This window comes from Oncorhynchus mykiss, chromosome 16 (genome assembly GCF_057628025.1).
Source record: "Oncorhynchus mykiss isolate SJ-2025 chromosome 16, ASM5762802v1, whole genome shotgun sequence".
NCBI lineage: Eukaryota > Metazoa > Chordata > Actinopteri > Salmoniformes > Salmonidae > Oncorhynchus > Oncorhynchus mykiss.
Genome location: NC_143037.1, coordinates 4,647,501 through 4,662,844, shown reverse-complemented (window position 1 = coordinate 4,662,844; position 15,344 = coordinate 4,647,501). Strand labels below are relative to the sequence as shown.

The 15,344-nt window shown below is 47.0% G+C and overlaps 1 protein-coding gene across 2 annotated transcripts in view; it reads right to left on the bottom strand.

Moving 5' to 3' along the window:
- The window catches only part of LOC110491218 (zinc finger MIZ domain-containing protein 1), a 369,712-nt gene that overhangs the window by 144,920 nt on the left and 209,448 nt on the right, over nt 1-15,344 (bottom strand). For both annotated transcript variants that reach the window (XM_036945991.2, XM_090201774.1), the window contains exons 3-4: nt 14,905-15,020; nt 5,591-5,704 (exon numbers count right to left, since the gene is read on the bottom strand). In XM_036945991.2, the coding sequence (XP_036801886.2) occupies nt 5,591-5,704; nt 14,905-14,973 (183 nt within the window). In that variant the 5' untranslated portion in view covers nt 14,974-15,020. The remainder of the gene's footprint in view (nt 1-5,590; nt 5,705-14,904; nt 15,021-15,344) is intronic.

The following is a 15,344-nucleotide window of genomic DNA, read 5'->3' as shown; positions in this document are numbered from 1 at the left end:
GTACAGAAAATATCATGTACAGTGCCTTGTGAAAGTATTCACCCCCTTGGCATTTTTCCTATTTTGTTGCCTTACAACCTGGAGTTAAAATAGTTTTTCTTTTGGGGGGGGGGGGGGGGGGGTTGTTGTATCATTTGATTTACACATTTTGAAGATGCTAAATATTTTTTATTGTGGAACAAACAAGAAATAAGACAAAAAAATAACAGAAAACTTGAGCGTGCATAACTATTCCAGGGGCAGAAGGACAGGTCAGGGATTCAATCCAGCAACCTTTCAGTCTAACAACTAGGCTACCTGTCGTCCCTACACTCTAACCACTAGACTACCTGCCGTCCCTACGCTCTAACCACTAGGCTTCCTGCCGTCCCTACACTCTAACCACTAGACTACCTGTCGTCCCTACACTCTAACCACTAGACTACCTGCCGTCCCTACGCTCTAACCACTAGGCCACCTGCCGTCCCTACACTCTAACCACTAGACTACCTGTCGTCCCTACACTCTAACCACTAGGCTACCTGCCGTCCCTACACTCTAACCACTAGGCTACCTGTCGTCCCTACACCCTAACCACTAGACTACCTGCCGTCCCTACACTCTAACCACTAGGCTACCTGCCGTCCCTACACTCTAACCACTAGGCTACCTGTCGTCCCTACACCCTAACCACTAGACTACCTGCCGTCCCTACACTCTAACCACTAGGCTACCTGCCGTCCCTACACTCTAACCACTAGGCTACCTGTCGTCCCTACACCCTAACCACTAGACTACCTGCCGTCCCTACGCTCTAACCACTAGGCTTCCTGCCGTCCCTACACTCTAACCACTAGACTACCTGCCGTCCCTACACTCTAACCACTAGGCTACCTGTCGTCCCTACACCCTAACCACTAGACTACCTGCCGTCCCTACGCTCTAACCACTAGGCTTCCTGCCGTCCCTACACTCTAACCACTAGACTACCTGCCGTCCCTACGCTCTAACCACTAGGCTACCTGCCGTCCCTACGCTCTAACCACTAGACTACCTGCCGTCCCTACGCTCTAACCACTAGGCTACCTGCCGTCCCTACGCTCTAACCACTAGACTACCTGCCGTCCCTACGCTCTAACCACTAGGCTACCTGCTGTCCCTACACTCTAACCACTATACTACCTGCCGTCCCTACGCTCTAACCACTAGGCTACCTGCCGTCCCTACACTCTAACCACTAGACTACCTGCCGTCCCTACACTCTAACCACTAGGCAACCTGCCGCCTCTAACCACTAGGCTACCTGCCGCCCCTACACTCTAACCACTAGGCTACCTGCCTCCCCTACACTCTAACCACTAGGCTACCTGCCGTCCCTACACTCTTACTACTAGGCTACCTGCCGTCCCTACACTCTAACTACTAAACTACCTGCCGTCCCTACACTCTAACCACTAGGCTACCTGCCGTCCCTACACTCTAACCACTAGGCTACCTGCCGTCCCAACACTCTAACCACTAGTCTACCTGCCGTCCCTACACTCTAACCACTAGGCTACCTGCCGTCCCTACACTCTAGCCACTAGACTACCTGCCGTCCCTACACTCTAACCACTAGGCAACCTGCCGCCTCTAACCACTAGGCTACCTGCCGCCCCTACACTCTAACCACTAGGCTACCTGCCGCCCCTACACTCTAACCACTAGGCTACCTGCCGTCCCTACACTCTAACCGCTAGGCTACCTGCCTCCCCTACACTCTAACCACTAAGCTACCTGCCTCCCCTACACTCTAACCACTAGGCTACCTGCCGTCCCTACACTCTAACCACTAGGCTACCTGCCTCCCCTACACTCTAACCACTAGGCTACCTGCCTCCCCTACACTCTAACCACTAGACTATCTGCCGTCCCTACACTCTAACCACTAGGCTACCTGCCGTTCCTACACTCTAACCACTAGGCTACCTGCCGTCCCTACACTCTAACCACTAGGCTACCTGCCGTCCCTACACTCTAACCACTAGGCTACCTGCCGTCCCTACACTCTAACCACTAGGCTACCTGCCGTCCCTACACTCTAACCACTAGGCTACCTGCCGTCCCTACACTCTAACCACTAGGCTACCTGCCGTCCCTACACTCTAACCACTAGGCTACCTGCCGTCCCTACACTCTAACCACTAGACTACCTGCCGTCCCTACACTCTAACCACTAGGCTACCTGCCGTTCCTACACTCTAACCACTAGGCTACCTGCCGTCCCTACACTCTAACCACTAGACTACCTGCCGTCCCTACACTCTAACCACTAGGCTACCTGCCGTCCCTACAGTCTAACCACTAGTCTACCTGCCGTCCCTACACTCTAACCACTAGGTTACCTGCCGTCCCTACACTCTAACCACTAGGTTACCTGCCTCCCCTACACTCTAACCACTAGGCTACCTGCCTCCCCTACACTCTATCCACTAGGCTACCTGCCGTCCCTACACTCTAACTACTAGGCTACCTGCCGTCCCTACACTCTAACCACTAGGCTACCTGCCGTCCCTACACTCTAACCACTAGGCTACCTGCCGTCCCTACACTCTAACCACTAGGCTACCTGCCGTCCCTACACTCTAACCACTAGGCTACCTGCCGTCCCTACACTTTAACCACTAGGCTACCTGCCGTCCCTACACTCTAACCACTAGGCTACCTGCCGTCCCTACACTCTAACCACTAGGCTACCTGCCGTCCCTACACTCTAACCACTAGGCTACCTGCCGTCCCTACACTCTAACCACTAGGCTACCTGCCGTCCCAACACTCTAACCACTAGGCTACCTGCCGTCCCTACACTCTAACCACTAGGCTACCTGCCGTTCCTACACTCTAACCACTAGGCTACCTGCCGTCCCTACACTCTAACCACTAGGCTACCTGCCGTCCCTACACTCTAACCACTATACTACCTGCCGTCCCTACGCTCTAACCACTAGGCTACCTGCCGTCCCTACACTCTAACCACTAGGCAACCTGCCGCCTCTAACCACTAGGCTACCTGCCGTCCCTACACTCTAACCACTAGGCTACCTGCCGTCCCTACACTCTAACCACTAGGCTACCTGCCGTCCCTACACTCTAACCACTAGGCTACCTGCCGTCCCTACACTCTAACCACTAGACTACCTGCCGTCCCTACACTCTAACCACTAGGCTACCTGCCGTTCCTACACTCTAACCACTAGACTACCTGCCGTCCCTACACTCTAACCACTAGGCTACCTGCCGTCCCTACACTCTAACCACTAGGCTACCTGCCGTCCCTACACTCTAACCACTAGACTACCTGCCGTCCCTACACTCTAACCACTAGGCTACCTGCCGTCCCTACAGTCTAACCACTAGTCTACCTGCCGTCCCTACACTCTAACCACTAGGTTACCTGCCTCCCCTACACTCTAACCACTAGGCTACCTGCCTCCCCTACACTCTATCCACTAGGCTACCTGCCGTCCCTACACTCTAACTACTAGGCTACCTGCCGTCCCTACACTCTAACTACTAGGCTACCTGCCTCCCCTACACTCTATCCACTAGGCTACCTGCCGTCCCTACACTCTAACTACTAGGCTACCTGCCGTCCCTACAGTCTAACCACTAGTCTACCTGCCGTCCCTACACTCTAACCACTAGGTTACCTGCCTCCCCTACACTCTAATCACTAGGCTACCTGCCTCCCCTACACTCTAACCACTAGGCTACCTGCCGTCCCTACACTCTAACCACTAGACTACCTGCCGTCCCTACACTCTAACCACTAGGCTACCTGCCGTCCCTACACTCTAACCACTAGGCTACCTGCCGTCCCTACACTCTAACCACTAGGCTACCTGCCGTCCCTACACTCTAACCACTAGGCTACCTGCCGTCCCTACACTCTAACCACTAGGCTACCTGCCGTCCCTACACTCTAACCACTAGACTACCTGCCGACCCTACACTCTAACCACTAGGCTACCTGCCTCCCCTACACTCTAACCACTAGACTACCTGCCGACCCTACACTCTAACCACTAGGCTACCTGCCTCCCCTACACTCTAACCACTAGACTACCTGCCGACCCTACACTCTAACCACTAGGCTACCTGCCTCCCCTACACTCTAAGCACTAGGCTACCTGCCTCCCCTACACTCTAACCACTAGGCTACCTGCCGTCCCTACACTCTAACCACTAGACTACCTGCCGTCCCTACACTCTAACCACTAGGCTACCTGCCGTCCCTACAGTCTAACCACTAGTCTACCTGCCGTCCCTACACTCTAACCACTAGGTTACCTGCCTCCCCTACACTCTAACCACTAGGCTACCTGCCTCCCCTACACTCTAACCACTAGGCTACCTGCCGTCCCTACACTCTAACCACTAGGCTACCTGCCGTCCCTACACTCTAACCACTAGGCTACCTGCCGTCCCTACACCCTAACCACTAGACTACCTGCCGTCCCTACACTCTAACCACTAGGCTACCTGCCACCCCTACACTCTAACCACTAGGCTACCTACCGTCCCCACACTCTAACTACTAGGCTACCTGCCGTCCCTACACTCTAACCACTAGTCTACCTGCCGCGCCTACACTCTAACCACTAGGTTACCTGCCTCCCCTACACTCTAACCACTAGTCTACCTGCCATCCCTACACTCTAACCACTAGACTACCTGCCGTCCCAACACTCTAACCACTAGGCTACCTGCCGTCCCTACACTCTAACCACTAGGCTACCTGCCGCCCCTACACTCTAACCACTAGTCTACCTGCCATCCCTACACTCTAACCACTAGACTACCTGCCGTCGCTACACTCTAACCACTAGGCTACCTGCCATCCCTACACTCTAACCACTAGGCTACCTACCGTCCCTACACTCTGACCACTAGACTACCTGCCGTCCCTACACTCTAACCACTAGGCTACCTGCCGTCCCTACACTCTAACCACTAGGCTACCTACCGTCCCTACACTCTGACCACTAGACTACCTGCCGTCCCTACACTCTAACCACTAGGCTTCCTGCCGTCCCTACACTCTAACCACTAGGCTACCTGCCGTCCCTACACTCTAACCACTAGTCTACCTGCCTCCCCTACACTCTGACCACTAGGCTACCTGCCGTCCCTACACTCTAACCACTAGGCTACCTGCCGTCCCTACACTCTAACCACTAGACTACCTGCCGACCCGTACATTTTTTTAACATTTTAGTAACATAAATATTTTTACTCAAGTAGTATTTTACTGGGGGACTTTCACTTGAGTCATTTTCTATTAAGGAATATTTACTTTTACTCAAGTATGACAGTTGGGTACTTTTTCCCACCTATGCTAGTACTTTCCTTCCTTCCTCCCTCCTCTCGGTCTTTCCCCGAGTTACAATGAGTTCTAATGCTGCAGTGGTTTAAACTCTGCTCCTCTGTCCTTGCGACACTTTACACACACACACACACACACACACACACACACACACACACACACACACACACACACACACACACACACACACACACACACACACAGGGGACGAGAGGGCAGCAGCCACGCTGGCGTTTAATATCTTACCGTTAGACATCCCATCAGGCTTTGCTCAAAGGGTCGTTGGAAGGCCCGGGGGTCACCGCACCAGTCCAGCAGCTCTGTCGCTGCCGTCTGGAAGTTGGCGGGGTTCTGTAAGTGCTAAGGAAGAACAAGCGGTACAAACATAAAGGAAAGGTCGTTAAAGGGTCAAATAACAGACAAATGTCAAAGGTCACAAACACATTTCCGTGTGTGAGGTTACAGGAGAAGATTATTAGTGCATTTAACCTAGATGATTCTATGTAACCAGAAAATATTATATACTATAATTCTATAGCACTTCTATAGTATGTAGATTAATGTATAGTGTACACACATCATATTATTCAGCCTGCTATGAGAGAGAGCGAGAGGGAGAGAGAGACAGAGAGAGACAGAGAGAGACAGAGAGGGACAGAAAGGGACAGAGAGAGAGAGAGAGAGAGAGACAGAGAGAGACAGAGAGAGACAGCGAGATAGAGAGACAGAGAGAGAGAGAGGGACAGAGAGGGACAGAGAGAGACAGAGAGGGACAGAAAGGGACAGAGAGAGAGAGGGACAGAGAGGGACAGAGAGAGAGAGAGAGACAGAGAGAGAGAGAGAGACAGAGAGAGACAGCGAGATAGAGAGACAGAGAGAGACAGAGAGATAGAGAGACAGAGAGAGAGAGGGACAGAGAGGGACAGAGAGGGACAGAGAGAGAGAGAGAGGGACAGAGAGAGAGAGGGACAGAGAGGGACAGAGAGAGAGAGAGAGAGAGAGAGAGAGACAGAGAGAGACAGAGAGATAGAGAGAGAGGGACAGAGAGGGACAGAGAGAGACAGAGAGGGACAGAAAGGGACAGAGAGAGAGAGGGACAGAGAGGGACAGAGAGAGAGAGAGAGAGAGACAGAGAGAGAGAGAGAGACAGAGAGAGAGAGAGAGACAGAGAGAGACAGAGAGAGACAGAGAGAGAGAGAGACAGAGAGAGACAGAGAGGCAGAGAGAGAGAGAGGGACAGAGAGGGACAGAGAGAGAGAGAGAGAGAGAGAGAGAGAGAGAGACAGAGAGGGACAGAGAAAGAGAGAGGGACAGAGAGGGACAGAGAGCGCGAGAGAGAGAGAGAAGGACAGAGAGTGAGAGAGAGAGAAGGACAGAGAGAGAGAGAGAGAGAGACAGTATTCTCACACTATTTGACACAGAGGTGAAATACCTGCTATATGCTGATGACTTGGTACTTCTATCACCAACCAAAGAAGGTCTTCAACAAAACATTAATATTCTGGAGCAATATTGCCATAATTGGGCCCTGGCAGTAAATTTCCAAAAAACTAAAATCATGATTTTCCAAAAAAAACCCAGATGTCAGAAACAAAAATGTAAATTCACCCTGAACAACACCTTAATTGAACACACAAAAAATTACACCTACCTTGGTCTGATCATATCTGCATCGGGAAACTTTAATATGGCAGTGAATGCACTCAAAGAAAAAGCCCGCAGAGCAATGTATGCAATAAAAATGAAATTATTCAAAATCAACATCCCAATTAGAATTTGGACTAAAATATTTGACAGTGTAATCCTACCAATAGCACTTTATGGAAGTGAGGTTTGGGGGCCACTCAATAAACTGGATTTTAAAATGTGGGACAAACATCCAATTGAAACCCTACATGCAGAATTCTGTCGGAAAATTCTACAAGTCCAGAGAAATACACCAACTAATGCATGTAGGGCAGAATTGGGCCGTTTTCCAGTAATAATGAAAATACAGAAAAGATCATTAAAATTTTGGCTACATCTAAATTCAAGTCCAAATTCGAGTCTGCAATTTAAAGCACTTCAAGCCCAAGAGCTGAGCCCAGAAACGAGCCCTCTCAGTCAGCTGGTGTTGGACCTCACCAATCAAGCTGACACCAGCACTGCTTCAAAAGAAAGAATTCCAATAAACAAAATCATGAACCAATCAAAGGAATCATACTTACAATACTGGAAAAACGAAACAAAATCCCAAAGCCGACTAAATTGCTATCTGACCCTAAACAGAGAATATGAATTGGCTGATTATCTCTACTCTGTCAGAGATACGAAGCAGAGACAGATCCTTACCAAGTACAGGCTGAGTGACCACCGATTGGCAATAGAAACCGGCAGACATAAAAAGACATGGCTACCCAAAGAGGAGCGTGTATGTGGTCACTGCATGACAGGGGAGGTAGAGACAGAGATGCACTTTCTCCTTTACTGTGATAAATATTCCTCACAAAGAGATTCATTATTCACAGAAATTACTACATATATTCCAAATTTTTACAAATTGAACCCAGAGGAAAAACTAAGAATACTCATGGGCGAAGGAGCAATGGCTCCTCTTGCAGCCAAATATGTATTTTCCTGCCATAGCCTGAGGGACACTGAATAATAACATCTGCATAGTAAACAGTAACTTACTTATTATTACTATTATTGTTATTACTATAATTATTAATGTTTACTGTAGACTGTTACCATTTTATTGTATTTATTTTTGTATTATTATTTACTACCATTTTATATTATTATTTGCTATCATTTACAATTTTGTTACAATGTATATTGTATACATTGTTGCTTTGGCAATATTGACACAATGTTTTTCATGCCAATAAAGCAGCTTGAATTTGAATTTGAATTTGACAGAGACAGAGAGAGAAGGACAGAGAGCGAGAGAGAGCGAGAGAGTGAGAAGGACAGAGAGAGAGAGAGAGAGAGAGACAGAGAGAGACAGAGAGATAGAGAGACAGAGAGAGAGAGGGACAGAGAGGGACAGAGAGGGACAGAGAGAGAGAGAGAGGGACAGAGAGAGAGAGGGACAGAGAGGGACAGAGAGAGAGAGAGAGAGAGAGAGAGAGACAGAGAGAGACAGAGAGATAGAGAGAGAGGGACAGAGAGGGACAGAGAGAGACAGAGAGGGACAGAAAGGGACAGAGAGAGAGAGGGACAGAGAGGGACAGAGAGAGAGAGAGAGACAGAGAGAGAGAGAGAGACAGAGAGAGAGAGAGAGACAGAGAGAGACAGAGAGAGACAGAGAGAGAGAGAGACAGAGAGAGACAGAGAGGCAGAGAGAGAGAGAGGGACAGAGAGGGACAGAGAGAGAGAGAGAGAGAGAGAGAGACAGAGAGGGACAGAGAGAGAGACAGAGAGGGACAGAGAGAGAGAGAGGGACAGAGAGGGACGGAGAGCGCGAGAGAGAGAGAGAAGGACAGAGAGTGAGAGAGAGAGAAGGACAGAGAGAGAGAGAGAGAGAGAGACAGAGACAGAGAGAGAAGGACAGAGAGCGAGAGAGAGCGAGAGAGTGAGAAGGACAGAGAGAGGGAGAGAGAGAGAGAGAGTGTCTGTGTTACCAAGGACACCGTAACAGTAAAACGACAGGGGCCGAATCAATAAAACAATGAACAATGAAAAGCACTAAATGCAAAAAAATGTAAACTCATGTATTTATTGACATTAAGGAATAAACATAAGAAATAAGGTACACGTCCAATATTCTTCCAGAACATTGTGTTAATGTAGTGGTACATTGTGTTAATAATGGTGTGGTACATTGTGTTAATAATGGTGTGGTACATTGTGTTAATAATGGTGTGGTACATCGTGTTAATAATGGTGTGGTACATTGTGTAATTTTTAAAAAACAGATGTCAATCTCAATGTGAATAAATCCCAGATTAAAACAGATGTCAATCTCAATGTGATTAAATCCCAGATTAAAACAGATGTCAATCTCAATGTGATTAAATCCCTAGTTAAATAAAGGGACAATAAGGCATCTCTCTCCTGTCTTCTCTTCTCCTCTCCTCTCTGAAGCAGTTTATTGCCTTTCTGCAGAGAGATTAAACTCACACGTTGCTTTGCCCTTTGGGGTTGTGCTTGCTAGGTTACAAATAAGAAACCCAGTCCACAGCTAAGCAGCATCAAAAAAGCACACAGCGCAGCTTGTCATGTTGAACTGAAGATGCTTGCTTTGATTTCCAACTCCTCCAACACACCTGGGTTCAATCAGTATTCAACACGTTTGCTCTAGCCTGCACGAAGAGCCAGGTGGACTGGGGTTTGTTTTGCAGTTTTACAGTTCTATTCTATTGGTTCAGGTTTGAGCCAGGCGGGCTAAATCGAGCCCAGATCGAGTATGTTAAATGATTTCTAATACTATTTAAAACCAGGTCTGTTGCTCTCCTCTGTAAGAGACAGGAAGGGGGGGGGGGGGGAAAGCAGCAGACTAGTTACAGTCAGAAGGTTTGTCTTCTTCTCTTTAGGTGGCAGTAGAGGTCAGCATTTGATTAGCCTCCAAATCCATTGGTAAAGGCAGCGTTTGACAAGGGCCAGATGAAACCAGTCTTGTGTGTATTTCATGTGGAGTCCTAGACCATTTCCCTGCAGAGTAAATCTTTGTTCAGGGTAGGGGCGGGTGTATGTTTGTGCACTGTGTGTGCGTGTGTGTGTGTGTGTGTGTGTGTGTGTGTGTGTGAAGGGGGTTAAGAGCATGTGAATCCTGCTGTTGGATAGAGTCAGCTCTGGAGAAACTCACATTCAGAGATGCTAAATATAGATTAGACTGGAAGATAAACACACACTCAATCAGTGTACGAAGGATGGGGGGAGGGGGAGGGGGGAGAGGTAGATGAGAGAGAGAGGAGATGGAGAGGAGAGAGAGAGATGGAGAGGAGAGAGAGAGAGAGGAGATGGAGGAGAGAGAGAGAGATGGAGAGGAGAGAGAGAGAGAGAGAGGAGATGGAGAGGAGAGAGAGAGGAGATGTAGAGAGAGAGAGAAGAGATGGAGAGGAGAGAGAGAGATGAGATGTAGAGAGAGAGAGAGAAGAGAAGAGAAGAGAGAGGTAAATGGGAGAGAGAGGAGAGAGAGGGAGAGATGGAGAGGAGAGATGAGATGTAGAAAGAGAGAGAGAGAGAGAGAGAGAGAGAGAGAGAGAGAGAGAGAGGAGAGATGGAGAAGAGAGAGAGGGAGAGATGAGATGTAGAAAGAGAGAGAGAGAGAGAGCGAGAGAGAGAGAGAGAGAGAGAGAGAAAGAGAGAGAGAGGAGAGATGGAGAAGAGAGAGAGGGAAGAGAGAGGTAGATGAGAGAGAGAGGGAGAGATGAGATGTAGAAAGAGAGAGAGAGAGAAGAGAGGTAGATGAGAGAGAGGAGAAGAGATGGGAAGTAGAGAGATACATATATATATAGAGAGAAGGAGGAATTGTTTGGAGGGATATGTTATGTATAAAGGAGGTAAAACATAAAACCATTATCACTGTGGATTGTAGTGATCACTGTTCAACCTCATTATCACTGTGGATTGAGTGATTACTGTTCAACACCATTATCACTGTGCTTTGTAGTGATTACTCTTCAACACCATTATCACTGTGGCTTGTAGTGATTACTGTTCAACACCATTATCACTGTGGCTTGTAGTGATTACTGTTCAACACCATTATCACTGTGGCTTGTAGTGATTACTGTTCAACACCATTATCACTGTGGCTTGTAGTGATTACTGTTCAACACATTATCACTGTGGCTTGTAGTGATTACTGTTCTTTGCACTCAGAACAATTGGTCACACCAAGTGTGTTAACGGCTGCTGCTCTTGCTGCGCTCGCTTGGCACTGCCACCTCGCAGATGTTGCCTCTTTCTCCAGCCAAAACCCACCAATCAAGCCTAACTAGTGGCCAAGAGACATATACTATCCCCTGGGCGGGAGACTGCTCCAACATGTTTACACACTCCAGAACAGCCAGAAAGACACAGAGAGACACGGAGAGACTGCTCCAACATGTTTACACACTCCAGAACAGCCAGAAAGACACGGAGAGACACGGAGAGACACGGAGAGACACAGAGAGACACGGAGAGACTGCTCCAACATGTTTACACACTCCAGAACAGCCAGAAAGACACAGAGAGACACAGAGAGACACAGAGAGACACGGAGAGACACGGACTGATACTGTCATGTATGTCTCGGGATGCAGCCACCTTACAGACAAAATTATTGACAAATTAGTGTGTATTATTTTATTTTTATTTAACCTTTATTTAACCAGGCAAGTCAGTTTAAGAACAAATTCTTAACTCAATGTTCAGGGGCAGAACGACAGCTCGGGGGTTTGAACTTGCAACCTTCCGGTTACTATTCCAACACTCTAACCACTAGGCTAACCTGCAGCCCCTATTAGCCTGTATCAAGGGTTTAATCAACATAAATCTATTAAGTCTATTACCCCCTTCATAACACCTCATCTATTACCCTTCATAACATTTAGTCTATTACCCTTCATAACACCTCATCTATTACCCTTCATAACATTTAGTCTATTACCCTTCATAACACCTCATCTATTACCCTTCATAACATTTAGTCTATTACCCTTCATAATATTTAGTCTATTACCCTTCATAACACCTCATCTATTACCCTTCATAACAGTGACGCTCCCCATCCAACCTGACAGAGCTTGAGAGGATCTGCAGAGAAGAACGTGGAGAAACTCCCCAAATACAGGTGTGCCAAGCTTGTAGCGTCATACCCAAGAAGACTCTGTTGTAATCGCTGCCAAGGGTGCTTTAACAAAGTACTGAGTAAAGGGTGAAAACTTATGTAAATGTGCTATTTGAGTTTTTTTTGCTTTGTCATTATGGGGAATTGTGTGTTGATTGAGGACGTAAACAAAAACAATTTAATCCATTTCAGAATAAGGCTGTAACGTAACAAAAATGTAGAAAAAGTCACGAGGTCTTGAATACTTCCCGGCAAGAGGTGATACTGTTGGACTAATGATTACACCCTAGGTCAGCTAGATGCAGGCAAGAGGTGATACTGTTGGACTAATGATTACACCCTAGGTCAGCTAGATGCAGGCAAGAGGTGGTACTGTTGGACTAATGATTACACCCTAGGTCAGCTAGATGCAGGCAAGAGGTGATACTGTTGGACTAATGATTACACCCTAGGTCAGCTAGATGCAGGCAAGAGGTGATACCGTTGGACTAATGATTACACCCTAGGTCAGCTAGATGCAGGCAAGAGGTGATACTGTTGGACTAATGATTAAACCCTAAGTCAGCTAGATGCAGGCAAGAGGTGATGCCGTTGGACTAATGATTACACCCTAGGTCAGCTAGATGCGGGCAAGTCTGTATTGAATGTGTCAATGTCTTTCACCTAATTTACTCAAAATTCTCTCAACCTGTGTGCACCTACGTTGTAAACGTTCATTTGTAGGCTAGGTTGTAGCAACCTCATGATGGATAAAGGGAAAATGTGAGTATCATGTAGTAACCTAAACCTATAGATGTTACATTGAACTGGGTGAATGGAATATGAATGACAGTAACCTAAACCTATAGATGTTACATTGAACTGGGTGAATGGAATATGAATGACAGTAACCTAAACCTATAGATGTTACATTGAACTGGGTGAATGGAATATGAATGACAGTTATCTAATATGCTGTAATAGAAATAAGGCCGTGCTCCCTCATCATTAATGGCACCGACCACCACTGTTGTGCTAGTCTCTCTCTCTCTGTGTGTGTGTGTGTGTGTGTGTGTGTGGCATCCGGATAAACTCGCTCACTTAGCACAGCAGCAGCAGCAGCAGCAGCAGCCCAGAATGCATTGCAACAGCAGTAGCTCTGCCCCCCCCCCCCTCATGAGACGTAATGTATTAGACTCCTCTCTCCTCATGTGTTTATACAGTGATACTACAAGCAACAGTAAAGCGCTACAGTGTTTTGAGTGGTGTGCATTACAACCCATAGAAACAGAACCAAAAGCACAGAACACATTGTTGTGAACAGATAACCTGTATTTCTTTATCTACAACCTGTGTCCTTAATTGGCTCCTTATTCCCTATGTATTGACCAATTAGATTTGGTTAGGTGTGGGTGGTCCTCTTGATGGCCAATTCTACGCAATTTAAATAAAATGTTGCTGTTTTAAAGCAAGTTTAATGCAATTCTACCCATTTTACCATGTGGTGGAAAGAAAATATATTTTTTTTTTACATTTTAACCCACATTTTCTGCAATTCTACTCATTGTGCCATGATTATTATGTCTGAGTGAGGTTTGAGGCCCCTGAGCACGTGGCCTGCCAGGTTGGTATTCAGCCATGATTACTACACGTTTAGATAGCTTGCTAGGCTAACCTGCTAATGTAAACAAATGATTACTACACGTTTAGATAGCTTGCTAGGCTAACCTGCTAATGTAAAAAAATTATTACTACACGTTTAGATAGCTTGCTAGGCTAACCTGCTAATGTAAACAAATGATTACTACACGTTTAGATAGCTTGCTAGGCTAACCTGCTAATGTAAACAAATGATTACTACACGTTTAGATAGCTTGCTAGGCTAACCTGCTAATGTAAAAAATATTATTACTACACGTTTAGATAGCTTGCTAGGCTAACCTGCTAATGTAAACAAATGATTACTACACGTTTACGCGGACGCAGCCGTCCGCGACCGGGAGACCCATGGGGCGGCGCACAATTGCCCCAGCGTCGTCCGGGTTAGGGGAGGGTTTGGCCAGTAGGGATGTTCTTGTCCCATCGCTCTCTAGCGACCCCTGTGGTTGGCCGGGTGCAGTGCACGCTGACACGTTCACCAGGTGTACAGTTCTTTCTCCGACACACTGGTGCGGCTGGCTTCCGGGTTAAGCAGGCAAGAAGCAGTGTGGCTTGGCTGGGTTGTGTTTCGGTGGAGGCACGGCTCTCGACCTTCGCCTCTCCTGAGTCCGTAACAGTGATGAGACAAGACTGTAACTACCAATTGGATACCATGAAATTGGGGAGAAAAAGGGTGATTTTTTTTTTTTTTTTTTTATAAAACTAAGAGTATAAACGCAACTATTTTGAAACCGCTTTTCACACTCTTGGCATTCTCTCAACCAGCTTCATGAGGTAGTCAACTGGAATGCATTTTAATTAACAGGTGTACCTTGTTAAAAGTTAATTTGTGGAATCTCATTCCTTCTTTAAATTGTGACTAGGGGGCAGTATTTTCATTTTTTGGAGAAAAAAAAACATTCCAGTAGTAAACTAGTAAACTAGATGCTAGAATATGCATATAATTGACAGCTTAGGATAGAAAACACTCTACAGTTTCCAAAACTGTAAAAATATTATCTGCGAGTACAACAGAACTGATGTTGCAGGCGAGAGCCTGAGAAAAATCCCCCGTTGGGGTCCCCAGGATCCAGTCTGGGAAATGCTGCTGTAACTATTTATAAACGCTAGTTAGTGAATTTTCGTCCATCAGGGACCATGTTGGAAACAAGTGGAAACTCACCTGTTTGATACATAACAGACGGTCGATGGTCTGCTGGATGTGTCTGTCCATCGACGGAATGGAGGTCATTATGTCCCTCTTTGGCCTCTACCTTCCAGCCATTAAACTAGTGACCTCTGGAAGAGAAGAGAGAGAGAGAGACAAAGACATTAAACTAGTGACCTCTGGAAGAGAAGAGAGAGAGACAAAGACATTAAACTAGTGACCTCTGGAAGAGAAGAGAGAGAGACAAATACATTAAACTAGTGACCTCTGGAAGAGAAGAGAGAGAGAGACAAAGACATTAAACTAGTGACCTCTGGACGAGAAGAGAGAGAGAGACAAAGACATTAAACTAGGGATCTCTGGACGAGAAGAGAGAGAGAGAGACAAAGACATTAAACTAGTGACCTCTGGACGAGAAGAGAGAGAGAGAAACAAAGACATTAAACTAGTGACCT